The following is a 16,251-nucleotide window of genomic DNA, read 5'->3' as shown; positions in this document are numbered from 1 at the left end:
AGCACCCGCCCCCATAGAACAGGAAGCGCTTCTTCTTCTACTGTAAGCAACCACCCGCCCGCGTAGAAGAAGAAAAAGCGCGCGGATAGTACCGTACGTTTCATTTCCTTTGTGTGTTTACATCTGTAAAGACCACAAAATGGCTCCTACTAAACGACAGGGATCCGGTTCATGAAAAGACGCAATCTCTCCATCCGCACACGGATTACTATTTCACAGCAACTGATATTCCTGTGAACCGCACTGTGGATACAACGGGAGCACGTGCGGTGAATATTCGCACCACAGGGAATGAGAAGTCATCCTTCACTGTGGTTCTAGCTTGCCATGCTAATGGCCAGAAACTTCCACCCATGGTGATATTCAAAAGGAAGACCTTGCCAAAAGAGACCTTTCCAGCCGGCGTCATCATAAAAGCTAACTCGAAGGGATGGATGAAGAAAAGATGAGCGAGTGGTTAAGGTAAGTTTAAGTTTACGCGAAGAGGCCGGGTGGCTTTTTTCACGCAGCTCTGTCCATGTTGATATACGACTCCATGCGCGCCCACATCACGCTGGTTTTTAATATATTATTCAAGTTTGACTGACCTATTTGACTGTTTTTTTGACATTCCTTTAGCGCAGTTAGATGCGGCTTATAACACGGGGCGGCTTATAGGTGGACAAAGTTTTGAAATATGCCGTTCATTGAAGGCGCGGCTTATAACCCAGGGCGGCTTATGGTGCGGAAAATACGGTAGTCTTTTTTTATAATGTTTTATTCTAGAGCTGTCAAAATGAATACACAATCATTATTAATTTGATTAAAACATTTTACACAATCAATTCATCTGCAGCACCACCCATTCTTTCGATATACAATGGGTAGAACATAGGAAAACCAAATGTAATGTTATATTATCCATCAGCAGCTTCTTGCTTGTCTATTTGTTGTTATCATGAAGATCATTTTATCTTACATTAAACATGACTAAATGTATGACTGAAACAAACTAGAATTTCTACCCAGACTGCTGGGAGAGTGGCAGATTTACAAGCTGCAAAGTGGATTATATCCCTCAGTCATGGCTCAGAATCTCCAGGGATTCCCCCCGCATAAGTAGAACCAAGCCTGGGACTACAGTGGCATGAAATTGATGGATGGGCTATTAGCGCCACGATATTAATCTGTCAGAAATGTCAGATGAGTGTAAATACAGCAGTGGCTCAGTCTGTAGGGATTTTAGGACTGCTGTGTTTATGGGTTCTACTTGTATAGCGCGTTTCTACCATCAAGGTACTCAAAGCGTTGTGACACTCCTCTGTGAAGCTAAAAAAAATGAAAGTGGTTGCCGCATGTTTTTTCAAGTGACAATCACTACTGTCCATCCATCCATCCATCTTCTTCCGCTTATCCGAGGTCGGGTCGCGGGGGCAGCAGCCTAAGCAGGGAAGCCCAGACTTCCCTCTCCCCAGCCACTTCGTCCAGCTCTTCCTGTGGGACCCCGAGGTGTTCCCAGGCCAGCCGGGAGACATAGTCTTCCCAATGTGTCCTGGGTCTTCCCCGCGGCCTCCTACCGGTCGGACGTGCCCTAAACACCTCCCTAGGGAGGCGTTCGGGTGGCATCCTGACCAGATGCCCGAACCACCTCATCTGGCTCCTCTCGATGTGGAGGAGCAGCGGCTTTACTTTGAGGTCCTCCCGGATGACAGAGCTTCTCACCCTATCTCTAAGGGAGAGCCCCGCCACCCGGCGGAGGAAACTCATTTCGGCCGCTTGTACCCGTGATCTTGTCCTTTCGGTCATGACCCAAAGCTCATGACCATAGGTGAGGATGGGAACGTAGATCGACCGGTAAATTGAGAGCTTTGCCTTCCGGCTCAGCTCCTTCTTCACCACAACGGATCGATACAGCGTCCGCATTACTGAAGACGCCGCACCGATCCGCCTGTCGATCTCACGATCCACTCTTCCCCCACTCGTGAGCAAGACTCCGAGGTACTTGAACTCCTCCACTTGGGGCAAGATCTCCTCCCCAACCCGGAGATGGCACTCCACCCTTTTCCGGGAGAGAACCATGGACTCGGACTTGGAGGTGCTGATTCTCATCCCAGTCGCTTCACACTCGGCTGCAAACCGATCCAGTGAGAGCTGAAGATCCTGGCCAGATGAAGCCATCAGGACCACATCATCTGCAAAAAGCAGAGACCTAATCCTGCAGCCACCAAACCAGATCCTTGACTGCGCCTAGAAATTCTGTCCATAAAGGTTATGAACAGAATGGGTGACAAAGGGCAGCCTTGGCGGAGTCCAACCCTCACTGGAAACGTGTCCGACTTACTGCCGGCAATGCGGACCAAGCTCTGGCACTGATTATACAGGGAGCGGACTGCCACAATCAGACAGTCCGATACCCCATACTCTCTGAGCACTCCCCACAGGACTTCCCGAGGGACACGGTCGAATGCCTTCTCCAAGTCCACAAAACACATGTAGACTGGTTGGGCAAACTCCCATGCACCCTCAAGGACCCTGCCGAGAGTATAGAGCTGGTCCACAGTTCCACGACCAGGACGAAAACCACACTGTTCCTCCTGAATCCGAGGTTCGACTATCCAGCGTAGCCTCCTCTCCAGTACACCTGAATAGACCTTACCGGGAAGGCTGAGGAGTGTGATCCCACGATAGTTGGAACACACCCTCCGGTTCCCCTTCTTAAAGAGAGGAACCACCACCCCGGTCTGCCAATCCAGAGGTACCGCCCCCGATGTCCACGCGATGTTGCAGAGTCTTGTCAACCAAGACAGCCCCACAACATCCAGAGCTTTAAGGAACTCCGGGCGGATCTCATCCACCCCCGGGGCCTTGCCACCGAGGAGCTTTTTAACTACCTCGGCAACCTCAGCCCCAGAAATAGGAGAGCCCACCACAGATTCCCCAGGCCCTGCTTCCTTAATTAGAATTTTGCTCCTAAAATGAATCTATCCAAATTTAGTCAAACTATACCGATAGCATGTTTGAAATAAACTTCAACCGTAACCAAATGGACAAGTGATTGATGCAGAAGTGTCACTGATCACTCTGCGCGTCCCTCCGTCCTACGCCATGCATAAGAGGGAGTGGAGATCCTGGCTCATACACAGTCTTTAAACACAGAAGAAACACCATCTTAGTTGGAGGAACTGGTCAGTAAAAGACCTTTTTTTTCACCGCCTTAAAACTTGACAGAAACTGCACTGCGCGCTAGTAACTACGAGGGTCGGAGGTTATATTGAACAACAAATCAATGATTGAAGCGACAAACTTGCCATCCAAACAATACCCTATAATCATGTTTGTTGTGTGTATGTCCTATAATAATGTTTATTTATTGTGTGTATGTCCTATAATAATGTTTATTTAATGTGTGTATGTCCTATAATAATGTTTATTTATTGTGTGTATGTCCTATAATAATGTTTATTTATTGTGTGTATGTCCTATAATACCAGGATGTCGTTGTGGCTTGTGCAGCCCTTTGAAACACTCGCGATTTAGGGCTATATATATAAACATTGATTGATTGATTGATATAATAACGTTTATTGTGTGTACTATGTCCTATAAAAAATGTTTGTATGTCCAATAATAATGTTTGTATGTCCTATAATAATGGTTGTGTGTATGACCTATAATCAGGTTTATTGTGTGAATGTCCTATAATAATGTTTATTGTGTGAATGTCCTATAATCATGTTTATTGTGTGAATGTCCTATAATCATGTTTATTGTGTGAATGTCCTATAATAATGTTTGTGTGTGTCATAATAATGTTTGTGTGTTTGTTCTATGTTTATTGTGTGTGTGTCCTATAATAATGTGTGCCCTATAATAATGTGTATTGTGTGTATGTCCTATAATCATGTTTATTGTGTGTGTATGTTCTATAGTCATGTTTATTTAGTGTGTGTCCTATAATCATGTTTATTGTGTGTATGTCCTATAATAATGTTTATTGTGTGTATGTACTATAATAATGTTTATTGTGTGTGTCCTATAATAATGTTTATTGTGTGTATGTCCTATAATCATGTTTATTGTGTGTATGTCCTATAATCATGTTTATTGTGTGTGTGTGTGTGTGTGTGTGTGTGTGTGTGTGTGTGTGTGTGTGTGTGTGTGTGTGTGTGTGTGTGTGTGTGTGTGTGTGTGTACTATAATCATGTTTATTGTGTGTTTGTCCTATAATCATGTTTATTGTGTGGATGTCCTATAATAATGTTTATTGTGTGAATGTCCTATAATAATGTTTATTGTGTGGATGTCCTATAATAATGTTTATCGTGTGTATGTCCTATAATGATGTTTATTGAGTGTATGTCCTATAATCATGTTTATTGTGTGTGTGTCCTATAATAATGTTTATTGAGTGTATGTCCTATAATGATGTTTATTGTGTGTATGTCCTAAAATCATGTTTATTGTGTGTGCATCATATAATGATGTTTATTGAGTGTATGTCCTATAATAATGTTTATTGAGTGTATGTCCTATAGTGATGTTTATTGTGTGTATGTCCTATAATAATGTTTATCGTGTGTATGTCTATAATAATGTTTATTGTGTATATGTCCTATAATGATGTTTATTGAGTGTATGTCCTATAATCATGTTTATTGTGTGTGTGTCCTATAATAATGTTTATTGAGTGTATGTCCTATAATGATGTTTATTGTGTGTATGTCCTATGATCATGTTTATTGAGTGTGTCCTATAATCATGTTTATTGTGTGTATATCCTATAATCATGTTTATTTAGTGTGTGTCCTATAATCATGTTTATTGTGTGTGTATGTCCTATAATCATGTTTATTTAGTGTGTGTCCTATAATCATGTTTATTGTGTGTGTGTGTCCTATAATCATGTTTATTGTGTGTATGTCATATAATGTTTATTGTGTGTGTGTCCTATAATAATGTTTATTGTATGTATGTCCTATAATCATGTTTATTGTATGTATGTCCTATAATCATGTTTATTGTGTGTAAGTCCTATAATCATGTTTATTGTGTGTATGTCCTATAATCATGTTTATTGTGTGTATGTCCTATAATCATGTTTATTGTGTGTATGTCGTATAATCATGTTTATTGTGTAGATGTCCTATAATAATGTTTATTGAGTGTATGTCCTATAATCATGTTTATTGTGTGTGCATCCTATAATAATGTTTATTGAGTGTATGTCCTATAATAATGTTTATTGTGTGTATGTCCTATAATAATGTTTATCGTGTGTATGTCTCTAATCATGTTTATTGTGTAGATGTCCTATAATAATGTTTATTGAGTGTATGTCCTATAATCATGTTTATTGTGTGTATGTCCTATAATAATGTTTATTGTGTGTATGTCCTATAATAATGTTTATCGTGTGTATGTCTCTAATGATGTTTATTGTGTGTATGTCCTATAATAATGTTTATTGTGTGTATGTCCTATAATAATGTTTATCGTGTGTATGTCTATAATAATGTTTATTGTGTGTATGTCCTATAATCATGTTTACTGAGTGTGTGTCCTATAATAATGTTTATTGAGTGTGTGTCCTATAATGATGTTTATTGTGTGTATGTCCTATAATCATGTTTATAGTGTGGATGGAAACCCCGAGTGTAAAAAGCCTCCATGATACTTTCCTCACCTCCCATGGTTTTATTTGCCACTCATGAGCACATAGACACATGATGAGCACATAGACACATGATGAGTGAAACCCCACAGCACACAAAGTACACATTGTAGGAAACTGATCCTCTGGAGAAAAGTCTAACCAGTAAGTGTGTTTTAATGGAAAACCCCCTGAGCTTGTTGGCTTCCTTTGTGGAGGACAATGATTACTAAAGAGAGGAGGGGAGTAGTATTGGAGCGGGGCCTAGTAGGAACTTTTATTATTATTATGTTATTATATTTATTATTAATGTTGATGACGTGAAGAGTTTGCTGTACCACCTCTGAAGCAGTATTTGACACACATTGGATGGGAATTATTTACTAATAGCCGACAAATCACGGCTCTTTTGTGTCAATCTTTTAGGAAGATGCCTACCGCACTACTGCGAAGAGATTCTGGGTGTTGTTGATAAATGGCTTTGGATTTTGCATAGTAGAGTGTTAACTTGCACTTACAGATGTAGCGACCAACTGTAGTTACTGACAGTGGTTTTCCGAAGTGTTCCTGAGCCCATGTGGTGATATCCTTTACACGCCGCTTTTCGCCTGAGGGATCGAAGGTCACGGGCATTCAATGTTGGTTTTCGGCCTTGCCGCTTACGCGCAGTGATTTCTCCAGATTCTCTGAACATATACTACCGTAATACACCCCCATACCATCACACATGCTGCCTTTTACACTTTGCGCCTATAACAGTCCGGATGGTTCTTTTCCTCTTTGGACGTCCACAGTTTCCAAAAACAATTTGAAATGTGGACTCGTCAGACCACAGAACACTTTTTCCACTTTGTATCAGTCCATCTTTGATGAGCTCAGGCCCAGCCAAGCCGACGGCGTTCCTGGGTGTTGTTGATAAACGGTTTTCGCCTCGCATAGGAGAGTTTTAACTTGCACTTACAGATGTAGCGACCAACTGTAGTTACTGACAGTGGGTTTCTCAAGTGTTCCTGAGCCCATGTGGTGATATCCTTTACACACGGATGTCGCTTGTTGATGCAGTACAGCCTGAGGGATGAAATGAACCGCTGATGTAATTATAATATATAATTAAAGCTGCAAGCAGCATTGGTCGGGCCCGCGTATTTGGCAGGTGCTAGTCCTAAATGTCCCAATACTTTTGTCTACTTTTAGTCTGAAGTGTCCCAAGACTTTTGTCTAGTGTACCTACCTTGTCTGCATTGTGTGGGCACGTAGGTGCTTCCTGCTTTTGAGCAGCCATCTTAAAAAACCAGCAGCAACAGTGCAGCGGGTCTTTGAAGGGTCATAAAATCAAAACCGGAGCAGGTATCACAACTCTTTCAACAACTTTTAACCAGAAGGGTTCAATCTCTCTCCTGTGTTAGTTTGAAGCCGAAACAACAAACGCGCTCAGAGGAGATAATGTTTGAAGAAAGGTGACCGGTTTTTACAAAAATGTTGTGTTGAAGGGGGAATAGCAAACTTCCTGTATATTTTTGCTGGGGGTTGTCAATTTATGAAATGTAGGTCTAAGTGAGACCTACGGAGAGGTTTTTGTTTCATGTCTCTCCGACCTTCCCAGTGGGAATTACAGGCAGTTTTGTCTTTTTTTTTTCTTCCGAGGAGCAGTTTTTTCTCCGTTTTATTCAAAAATTGCTGTAGAGCGCAATTTTTAAATTTGGGGTTAGGTTTCTTTATTAGATCGCCATTTTTGCCAGTCCTGATGTGTGCGTTCAGTTCGGTGAGTTTTGAAGCATGTTAAGGGGGTCAAAATACAGCTCAAAGAGGCAAAAGTGACTGTTTTTAGTACTTTTTTGTCTTGAAGGGGGAATTGCCAACTTCCTGTTGATTTTTGCCCGAGAATATACAATTATGAAAACTAGGTCTAAGTCAAACCTACATACAGGTTTTTGTTTCATGTCTCTCCGATCTTCCTAGTGGGAGATATAGGCAGTCTAGTTTTTTTTTTTCCTAGGGGGCGCTAGAGCGCAATTTTGAGTTGTGCGGTTCGGTTTTTTTTTAAAAAGGTAATTTTCGCAGGTCCTGATGTGTGGGTCAAATATGGTGAGTTTTGAAGCATGTTAAGTGGGTCAAATTACAGTTTGTTGTGGCGGCGGAAGAATAAAGAATAATAAAACATTACAATAACAATAGGTCCTTATGTCCCATTGCATAAGGACTCCTTTTGCAATGGGCCATTGCGGGCCCTAATAATATTGCAAGTGGGGGGTGGGGGGCGTGGTCGGGGTGGGGCGGGGGCGTGGTTGGGGGCGTGGTTAAGATATATATAAGAAATACTTGACTTTCAGTGAATTCTAGCTTTATATATATATATATTTTATTACATCTATATATATATATATATATATATATATATATATATATATAAATAAATAAAATAAATACTTGAATTTCAGTGTTCATTTATTTACACATATACACACACATAACACTCATCTACTCATTGTTGAGTTAAGGGTTGAATTGTCCATCCTTGTTCTATTCTCTGTCACTATTTCAGACAACACACACATTATACAAATATACATTATAAAATCAATAAGAAAACGGGAAGCTCTAATTTGGGAGTCTGAATTAGGATCAGAAGTTCCTATATAAACATTGCGCACTCACGTCGCCTTTTTTGTATTGATTACTGCAGCTGTGCACTGGATTCATTCACAAATACAAACTACAACTCACAAACACTTTAGAGTTAGGCTCCACCATCAGAATGTGTACTTAAACTTATAAAGATCACATGGATATTATTCAGTGAGTTGATTCACCAAAACTAGCCTGTTATACAGGAGGAAAAAGCACACAGGACGTTTCAATTGTTCACAGACTGGTCGCGCTCATCAATATGACAAGACACTTCCGGTCTGCAGGTGATAGCATTCAATTGGGAAGAAACGCCCTACTGCCCCCTACTGACCAATGTGAATACTGATAAATGTGTAATGACAGCTCCAAAAACGAATTCAAACCACAAAATGAAATAAATAAATCAACACAAAAATGTGACACATTATGGGTGGGTCACATATGCATGTACAGTAGATGGCAGTATTGTCCTGTTTAAGAGTGTCACAACATTGCTGTTTACGGCAGACGAACTGCTTTACAGTAGACGAAAACTTGACTGCTGTTGTTGTGTGTTGTTACCACGCTGGGAGGACGTTAATGAAACTGCCTAACAATAAACCCACATAAGAAACCAAGAACTCGCCCTCCATCATTAGCCGTTTATATTGTGGGAAAGCGGACGTGTGAACAGGCTGTCAACACGTCACTCAGGTCCGCATGGAGCTGGAGGGGGGCGTGGCCTCCAGCTCCGCCTGAATTTCGGGAGATTTCAGGGAGAAAATTTGTCCCGGGGAGGTTTTCGGGAGAGGCGCTGAATTTCGGGAGTCTCCCGGAAAATCCGGGAGGGTTGGCAAGTATGAAGTATACCCTTTCAAAAGTAATATATTTGTATTCTTTGTATATTTTCTGTGGAACACTGACCACCTGAGGGCGCCACAGACTGTGGATGCTTTTAAAAAAGGCTTAAAAACCCTTCTAATTGAAAATAAAGCCTTTTTTTTTTTGATATATGCATACTAGTTCTAGCTATTAGGCTGTTCTAGTTTTTATTTTTATTATTTTTTTATTATCTCTTTGTTTATTTTTGTAATACAATGTAGCACTTTGAGGTTGTTTACTCAATGTAAAGTGCTTTTTACAAATAAAATATATTATTATTATTATTATTAAAATAGTTTATCACGGTAGTAAATGCAGCGCGGTCCTGCAAACCAAGAAACGGTAGATAACCAAAACTATTGGTATTTTTATCGCTCTGTTCGTTCCTCTGTGGAGAGAGGAGAACCTTCCAGAAGGACACCAATCAGGCCTGTATTTCTTAGTCAAAAGTTTGCCAAAATGCACCTGAAAGACTCTCAGACCATGAGAAACTAAATTCTCGGATTGAAGTGTTTGCGTAAATGCCAGGCGTCAGGTTTTTCGAGCGGCAGGAACTGGGAGACTAGTCGGAGATAGAGGGAAAGATGAATGCAGCAATGTACAGAGACATCATGGATGAAAACCAACGCTTCACACCCAACCTGATGGAGCTTGAGAGGTGCTGCAAAGAGGAATGGGTGAAAACTGCCCAAAGATAGGTGTGCCAAGCTTGTGGCACCATACTCAAAAAACTTCAGGCTGTCATTTCTGCCAAAGTTGCATCAACTAAGTATTGAGCAAAGGCTGTGAAATTTCTAAAAATAAATAAATAAAAAATGGTTTTATCTTTTTACATTGTCGTTATGGGGTATTGTGTGTAGAATTTTGAGGACAAAATTACATGTTCTGTTTTCAATTCAAGTGTTATTAATAATAATAATAATAATAATAAGTTAGTTGCATTTTTTATTTATTTTTTGCACCATGACTAGGGAAGGTTGTTTGGATTGTTTCATATAAGTTAATGCAATGCTATTAATTTAACTACTTTTCATAACATTTATGAGTTATTAGTCTAATACAGACACGATCACATGTATTAATTATGCATTGTTCATGACATTTATGATGAGTTATTATTTTAATACAGACATGATCACATGTATTATATGTACATTTTTCTATTCATTTATGAGTTCTTAACAATTTCAACACAATATTCAAACTAGTTCCTCATGCTCTTTTATTGCATACAGTTGTTTGAGCACAACAAAGTCAATAGTACATATTATATTAATATAATGTGTATCAAATTAATATAAATGTATATTAGGAGTATGTGAAAGTTAGACTCCTACATTGTTTACTCCCCTTACTTTGCACAAATGTTAATACCGTATTTTCCGCACTATTAGCCGCACCTAAAAACCACAAATTTACTCAAAAGCTGACAGTGCGGCTTATAACCCGGTGCGCTTTATATATGGATTATTATTAAGATTCATTTTCATAAAGTTTCGGTCTCGCAACTACGGTAAACAGCCGCCATCTTTTTTCCCCGTAGAAGAGGAAGTGCTTCTTCTTCTACGCAAGCAACCGCCAAGGTAAGCACCCGCCCCCATAGAACAGGAAGCGCTTTTTCTTCTACTGTAAGCAACCACCCGCCCGCGTAGAAGAAGAAGAAGAAGCGCGCGGATATTACGTTTCATTTCCTTTGTGTGTTTACATCTGTAAAGACCACAAAATGGCTCCTACTAAGCGACAGGTTTCCGGTTCATGAAAAGACGCAATCTCTCCATCCGCACACGGACTACTATTTCACAGCAACTGCCTAAAGACTTTCAAGAAAAGCTGGCTACTTTCCGTGCATATTGTAAAAACAAGATAGCTGAAAAAAAGATCCGGCCAGAGAACATTATCAACATGGACGAGGTTCCACTGACTTTTGATATTCCTGTGAACCGCACTGTGGATACAACGGGAGCACGTACGGTGAATATTCGCACCACAGGGAATGAGAAGTCATCCTTCACTGTGGTTCTAGCTTGCCATGCTAATGGCCAGAAACTTCCACCCATGGTGATATTCAAAAGGAAGACCTTGCCAAAAGAGACCTTTCCAGCCGGCGTCATCATAAAAGCTAACTCGAAGGGATGGATGGATGAAGAAAAGATGAGCGAGTGGTTAAGGTAAGTTTACGCGAAGAGGCCGGGTGGCTTTTTTCACGCAGCTCCGTCCATGTTGATATACGACTCCATGCGCGCCCACATCACGCTGGTTTTTAATATATTATTAAAGTTTGACTGACCTATCTGACTGTTTTTTTGACATTCCTTTAGCGCAGTTAGATGCGGCTTATAACACGGGGCGGCTTATAGGTGGACAAAGTTTTGAAATATGCCGTTCATTGAAGGCGCGGCTTATAACCCAGGGCGCCTTATGGTGCGGAAAATACGGTAGTGTTAATAATAATAATAATAATAATAATACAAATTATGTCGCCACAGACAGGCAAAAAAACTACTGTTTATCCTTATTCCTTCTTATTACACATGTTTTAAATTTAAATTTTCAAACAATTAGAATGTCCATTTTCGCTTCCCGTCCGTTGTTTCCCAAATGCACACCTTGACAGGTAAACAACACAACAAAAACACACCAATTTTTGTAAAGACTGAAAACCAGCAGTCGATTCGATATTACCCCGGCAATCGATGTGATCGATCCACCCTTACTTTGCACAAATGTTAAAAGTGTTATTAATAATAAGTTAGTTGCATTTTTTATTTATTTTTTGCACCATGACTAGGAAAGTTGTTTGGATTGTGTCATATAAGTTAATGCAATGCTATTAATTTAACTACTTTTCATGACATTTATGAGTTATTAGTCTAATACAGACACGATCACATGTATTAATTATGCATTGTTCATGACATTTATGATGAGTTATTATTTTAATACAGACATGATCACATGTATTATATGTACATTTTTCTATTCATTTATGAGTTCTTAACAATTTCAACGCAATATTCAAACAAGTTCCTCATGCTCTTTTATTGCATACAGTTGTTTGAGCACAACAAAGTCAATAGTACATATTATATTAATATAATGTGTATCAAATTAATATAAATGTATATTAGGAGTATGTGAAAGTTAGACTCCTACATTGTTTACTCCCCTTACTTTGCACAAATGTTAATACCGTATTTTCCGCACTATTAGCCGCACCTAAAAACCACAAATTTACTCAAAAGCTGACAGTGCGGCTTATAACCCGGTGCGCTTTATATATGGATTATTATTAAGATTCATTTTCATAAAGTTTCGGTCTCGCAACTACGGTAAACAGCCGCCATCTTTTTTCCCCGTAGAAGAGGAAGTGCTTCTTCTTCTACGCAAGCAACCGCCAAGGTAAGCACCCGCCCCCATAGAACAGGAAGCGCTTCTTCTTCTACTGTAAGCAACCACCCGCCCCCATAGAAGAAGAAGAAGCGCGCGGATATTACGTTTCATTTCCTTTGTGTGTTTACATCTGTAAAGACCACAAAATGGCTCCTACTAAGCGACAGGTTTCCGGTTCATGAAAAGACGCAATCTCTCCATCCGCACACGGACTACTATTTCACAGCAACTGCCTAAAGACTTTCAAGAAAAGCTGGCTACTTTCCGTGCATATTGTAAAAACAAGATAGCTGAAAAAAAGATCCGGCCAGAGAACATTATCAACATGGACGAGGTTCCACTGACTTTTGATATTCCTGTGAACCGCACTGTGGATACAACGGGAGCACGTACGGTGAATATTCGCACCACAGGGAATGAGAAGTCATCCTTCACTGTGGTTCTAGCTTGCCATGCTAATGGCCAGAAACTTCCACCCATGGTGATATTCAAAAGGAAGACCTTGCCAAAAGAGACCTTTCCAGCCGGCGTCATCATAAAAGCTAACTCGAAGGGATGGATGGATGAAGAAAAGATGAGCGAGTGGTTAAGGGAAGTTTACGCGAAGAGGCCGGGTGGCTTTTTTCACGCAGCTCCGTCCATGTTGATATACGACTCCATGCGCGCCCACATCACGCTGGTTTTTAATATATTATTAAAGTTTGACTGACCTATCTGACTGTTTTTTTGACATTCCTTTAGCGCAGTTAGATGCGGCTTATAACACGGGGCGGCTTATAGGTGGACAAAGTTTTGAAATATGCCGTTCATTGAAGGCGCGGCTTATAACCCAGGGCGGCTTATGGTGCGGAAAATACGGTAGTGTTAATAATAATAATAATACTAATAATAATACAAATTATGTCGCCACAGACAGGCAAAAAAAACTACTGTTTATCCTTATTTCTTCTTATTACACATGTTTTAAATTTAAATTTTCAAACAATTAGAATGTCCCTTTTCGCTTCCCGTCCGTTGTTTCCCAAATGCACACCTTGACAGGTAAACAACACAACAAAAACACACCAATTTTTGTAAAGACTGAAAACCAGCAGTCGATTCGATATTACCCCGGCAATCGATGTGATCGATCCACCCTTACTTTGCACAAATGTTAAAAGTGTTATTAATAATATTAATAATAATAATAATAATAATAATAATCTATGCAACATTAAAGAGGAAGTGTGGTTTTCCTACCGTCCAAATTCTCTCTGTCGCTGATGTGCTGGAGGTTACAGCCCGTGTCCTCCCGGCTCAGCTCGGGCTCCGGCCGGTACGTCTCCAGCCTGGAGTGGTTGTTCCGCCGGTGCTTGGGGCTGGACGCCACGCAGCAGGACGGTGCGTTCCCCATGCTGATTAACGACGATAACGGCGGGATAAAACCCTGAAATGTTGCCCGGGGCGCAGAGCGAGGAAAGGCTGGGGCGGTAACGAGCTACAAAGCGACCCCGTTATCCGCTCGCGTTACACGCCCTTTTTCCCCCCCACCCCCGGCCTAGGATACGCTTAACCGGGGACTGGGAGCCATTGGAAGGCGGCTAAGATGCTAAGTGGAGCTAGCCGGGGTGAAGTGGAGCCCAACCCGGCAGATATCAGCCTCCATGGAACACACTTCGCTTCCTCCCCAGGGGTCTTGTTTTTCCGGACCTTACTTCACCAAAACATTTTAGCACGGAACGGCGGCCCGGATGAATAGCAACACCCGCTACTTTTACTCGTTTTATCGCTCTTTTCGAAGGCTACATTGTCACTAATAACTGCGGGCAGCAGTCGCTTCCTCCGCCGCTGTGTTGCCGATGCATCCGGGATGTCCCCCCCCCCCCTCCTTCGCCACTGGAGACGGGCAAGTCATGAACGAGTCGACACAAAGAAACGAGTGTTTTACTGAATCGGTACCCGTCGCCGTGAACCCGTGAACTTACTCTGCCCCGTGCTGTACGAGCATGTGACTGTTAATAAGGCGCAATTGTGTGAGATTCCGCGCATGCACGCTGTGTGGAGGGATTCGACCGGTTCCTCTGTGAGTGACTCATTTGACTCGCGTCAGTTAAATGAATCGAGTTTCCCCCCTCCTTCAACCATTGCACACTCCGTTGCGAAAGGGTCTTTTCAGCGGTCTTAGGCCCCGCCCCCACCCGCGGATATTTCAAATAGACTCCGCCCATAAAAGCAGGTGGTCTATAAAATGCCACTTGTAACTGTAGTTTGGGATTGTGATGGTTAAAGAATGTTGTTACGGTTGTAAAATACAAACCATAAACTTTTTTTTTTTATAGAACGTGCATCTTATGGCATTCCTCATAAAACAGCCTGCACATACCATCTCATTCCAGCAACACGCGCTGTTTTACCACTTTATGATTTAACACAGGTGTGTCCAAACTTTGACTTGGGGGCCACATGAGGCTAAAAAAATTTGCTGGGGGCCAAAAGCCAACTGCATGTAAAGTAATATATAATATAATATAATATATATATATATATATATATATATATATATATATATATATATATATATATATATATATATGGCGAGGCGCGACACACTGCCAGTCCGTCATCACGGTAAATACCAAGGTTCAGATTGAGGCTGGCGAGCTGGGAGAGGAGGAAACTCCCAACGAGTTCACACGTTTCTGCTCCGTCAAAACTTCCCATAGTGACGTCAAATGTTGCATTGCAAGGAGCAGCGAGAATACCAAGAAGCGCATATGCCAAATTTTCAAAGAGAACGGCCTACGGATCACGATTGAAGCCAACAAGCAAACCGTCAACTTCCTCGACGTCACTTTCAACCTGAGAAATAACAGCTACCAACCATTCACGAAACCCAACACAACACTCCAATACGTGCACCATGACAGCAACCACCCACCCACCACCACGAAAAGAATACCTACCGGAATCAATAAAAGGCTATCGATGCTGTCATCTAGCAAAGCTGAATTTGACCAAGCAACCCCCCCGTACCAAAAAGCCCTTGATGAAAGCCGATACAATTTCACCCTCACCTATGAACCCACGCCAGGAAACCAGCCAAAAAAGAACAGAAAACGGAACGACATCATCTGGTACAACCCCCCATACAGCAAAAACGTCTCAACTAACATTGGACACAAATTCCTCAGTCTGATTGACAAACACTTTCCCAAAGGCAACAGCCTAAGAAAAGTATTCAACAAGAACAACATTAAATTGAGCTACAGCTGTATGAACAATATACGACAAATTATCTCAAACCACAACAAAACAATTGCAAATGAGCCGTCGGCCCCCGGACAGAGCGACCCCAAAACCAACAAAGGCTGCAACTGCCGCAAGAAACCTGATTGCCCTCTCAACGGGGGGTGCTTACAAACATCAGTTGTCTACCAATCTAAGGTAATACGCAAGGACATTAACACATCCGACACATATGTAGGATTAACCGAGGGAGAATTCAAAACCAGATGGAACAATCACAAGGCTTCTTTCAGGAACAAAAACCTGCGAAATACCACAGAACTCAGCAAACACATTTGGGACCTCAAAGACAATAATGTTGAATATTCAAAAACATGGCAAATTCTTGCATCCAGCACACCTTACAATAGTGGTAATAAAAGATGCAACCTATGCTTGAAAGAGAAACTGTTTATTATTTACCGTCCAGACCTGTCATCCCTCAACAAGCGCAGCGAAATTGTAACAACATGCCGCCA

At 41.2% G+C, this 16,251-nt stretch overlaps 1 protein-coding gene across 4 annotated transcripts in view; it reads right to left on the bottom strand.

Annotated features, from left to right (window-relative positions):
* Positions 1 to 14,345, bottom strand: part of ccny (cyclin Y) — an 86,433-nt gene extending 72,088 nt beyond the window's left edge. For all 4 annotated transcript variants that reach the window (XM_061964868.2, XM_061964870.2, XM_061964869.2 and 1 more), the window contains exon 1: positions 13,748 to 14,345. In XM_061964868.2, coding sequence (XP_061820852.1) covers positions 13,748 to 13,901 — 154 coding nt within the window. In that variant the 5' untranslated portion in view covers positions 13,902 to 14,345. The remainder of the gene's footprint in view (positions 1 to 13,747) is intronic.
* Positions 14,346 to 16,251: the final 1,906 nt, after the last annotated feature.

This window comes from Nerophis lumbriciformis, linkage group LG07 (assembly GCF_033978685.3).
Source record: "Nerophis lumbriciformis linkage group LG07, RoL_Nlum_v2.1, whole genome shotgun sequence".
NCBI classification, from domain to species: Eukaryota; Metazoa; Chordata; class Actinopteri; order Syngnathiformes; family Syngnathidae; genus Nerophis; species Nerophis lumbriciformis.
Note: the sequence above shows the minus strand (reverse complement) of the source record. Positions and strands in the feature narration are given on the sequence as shown.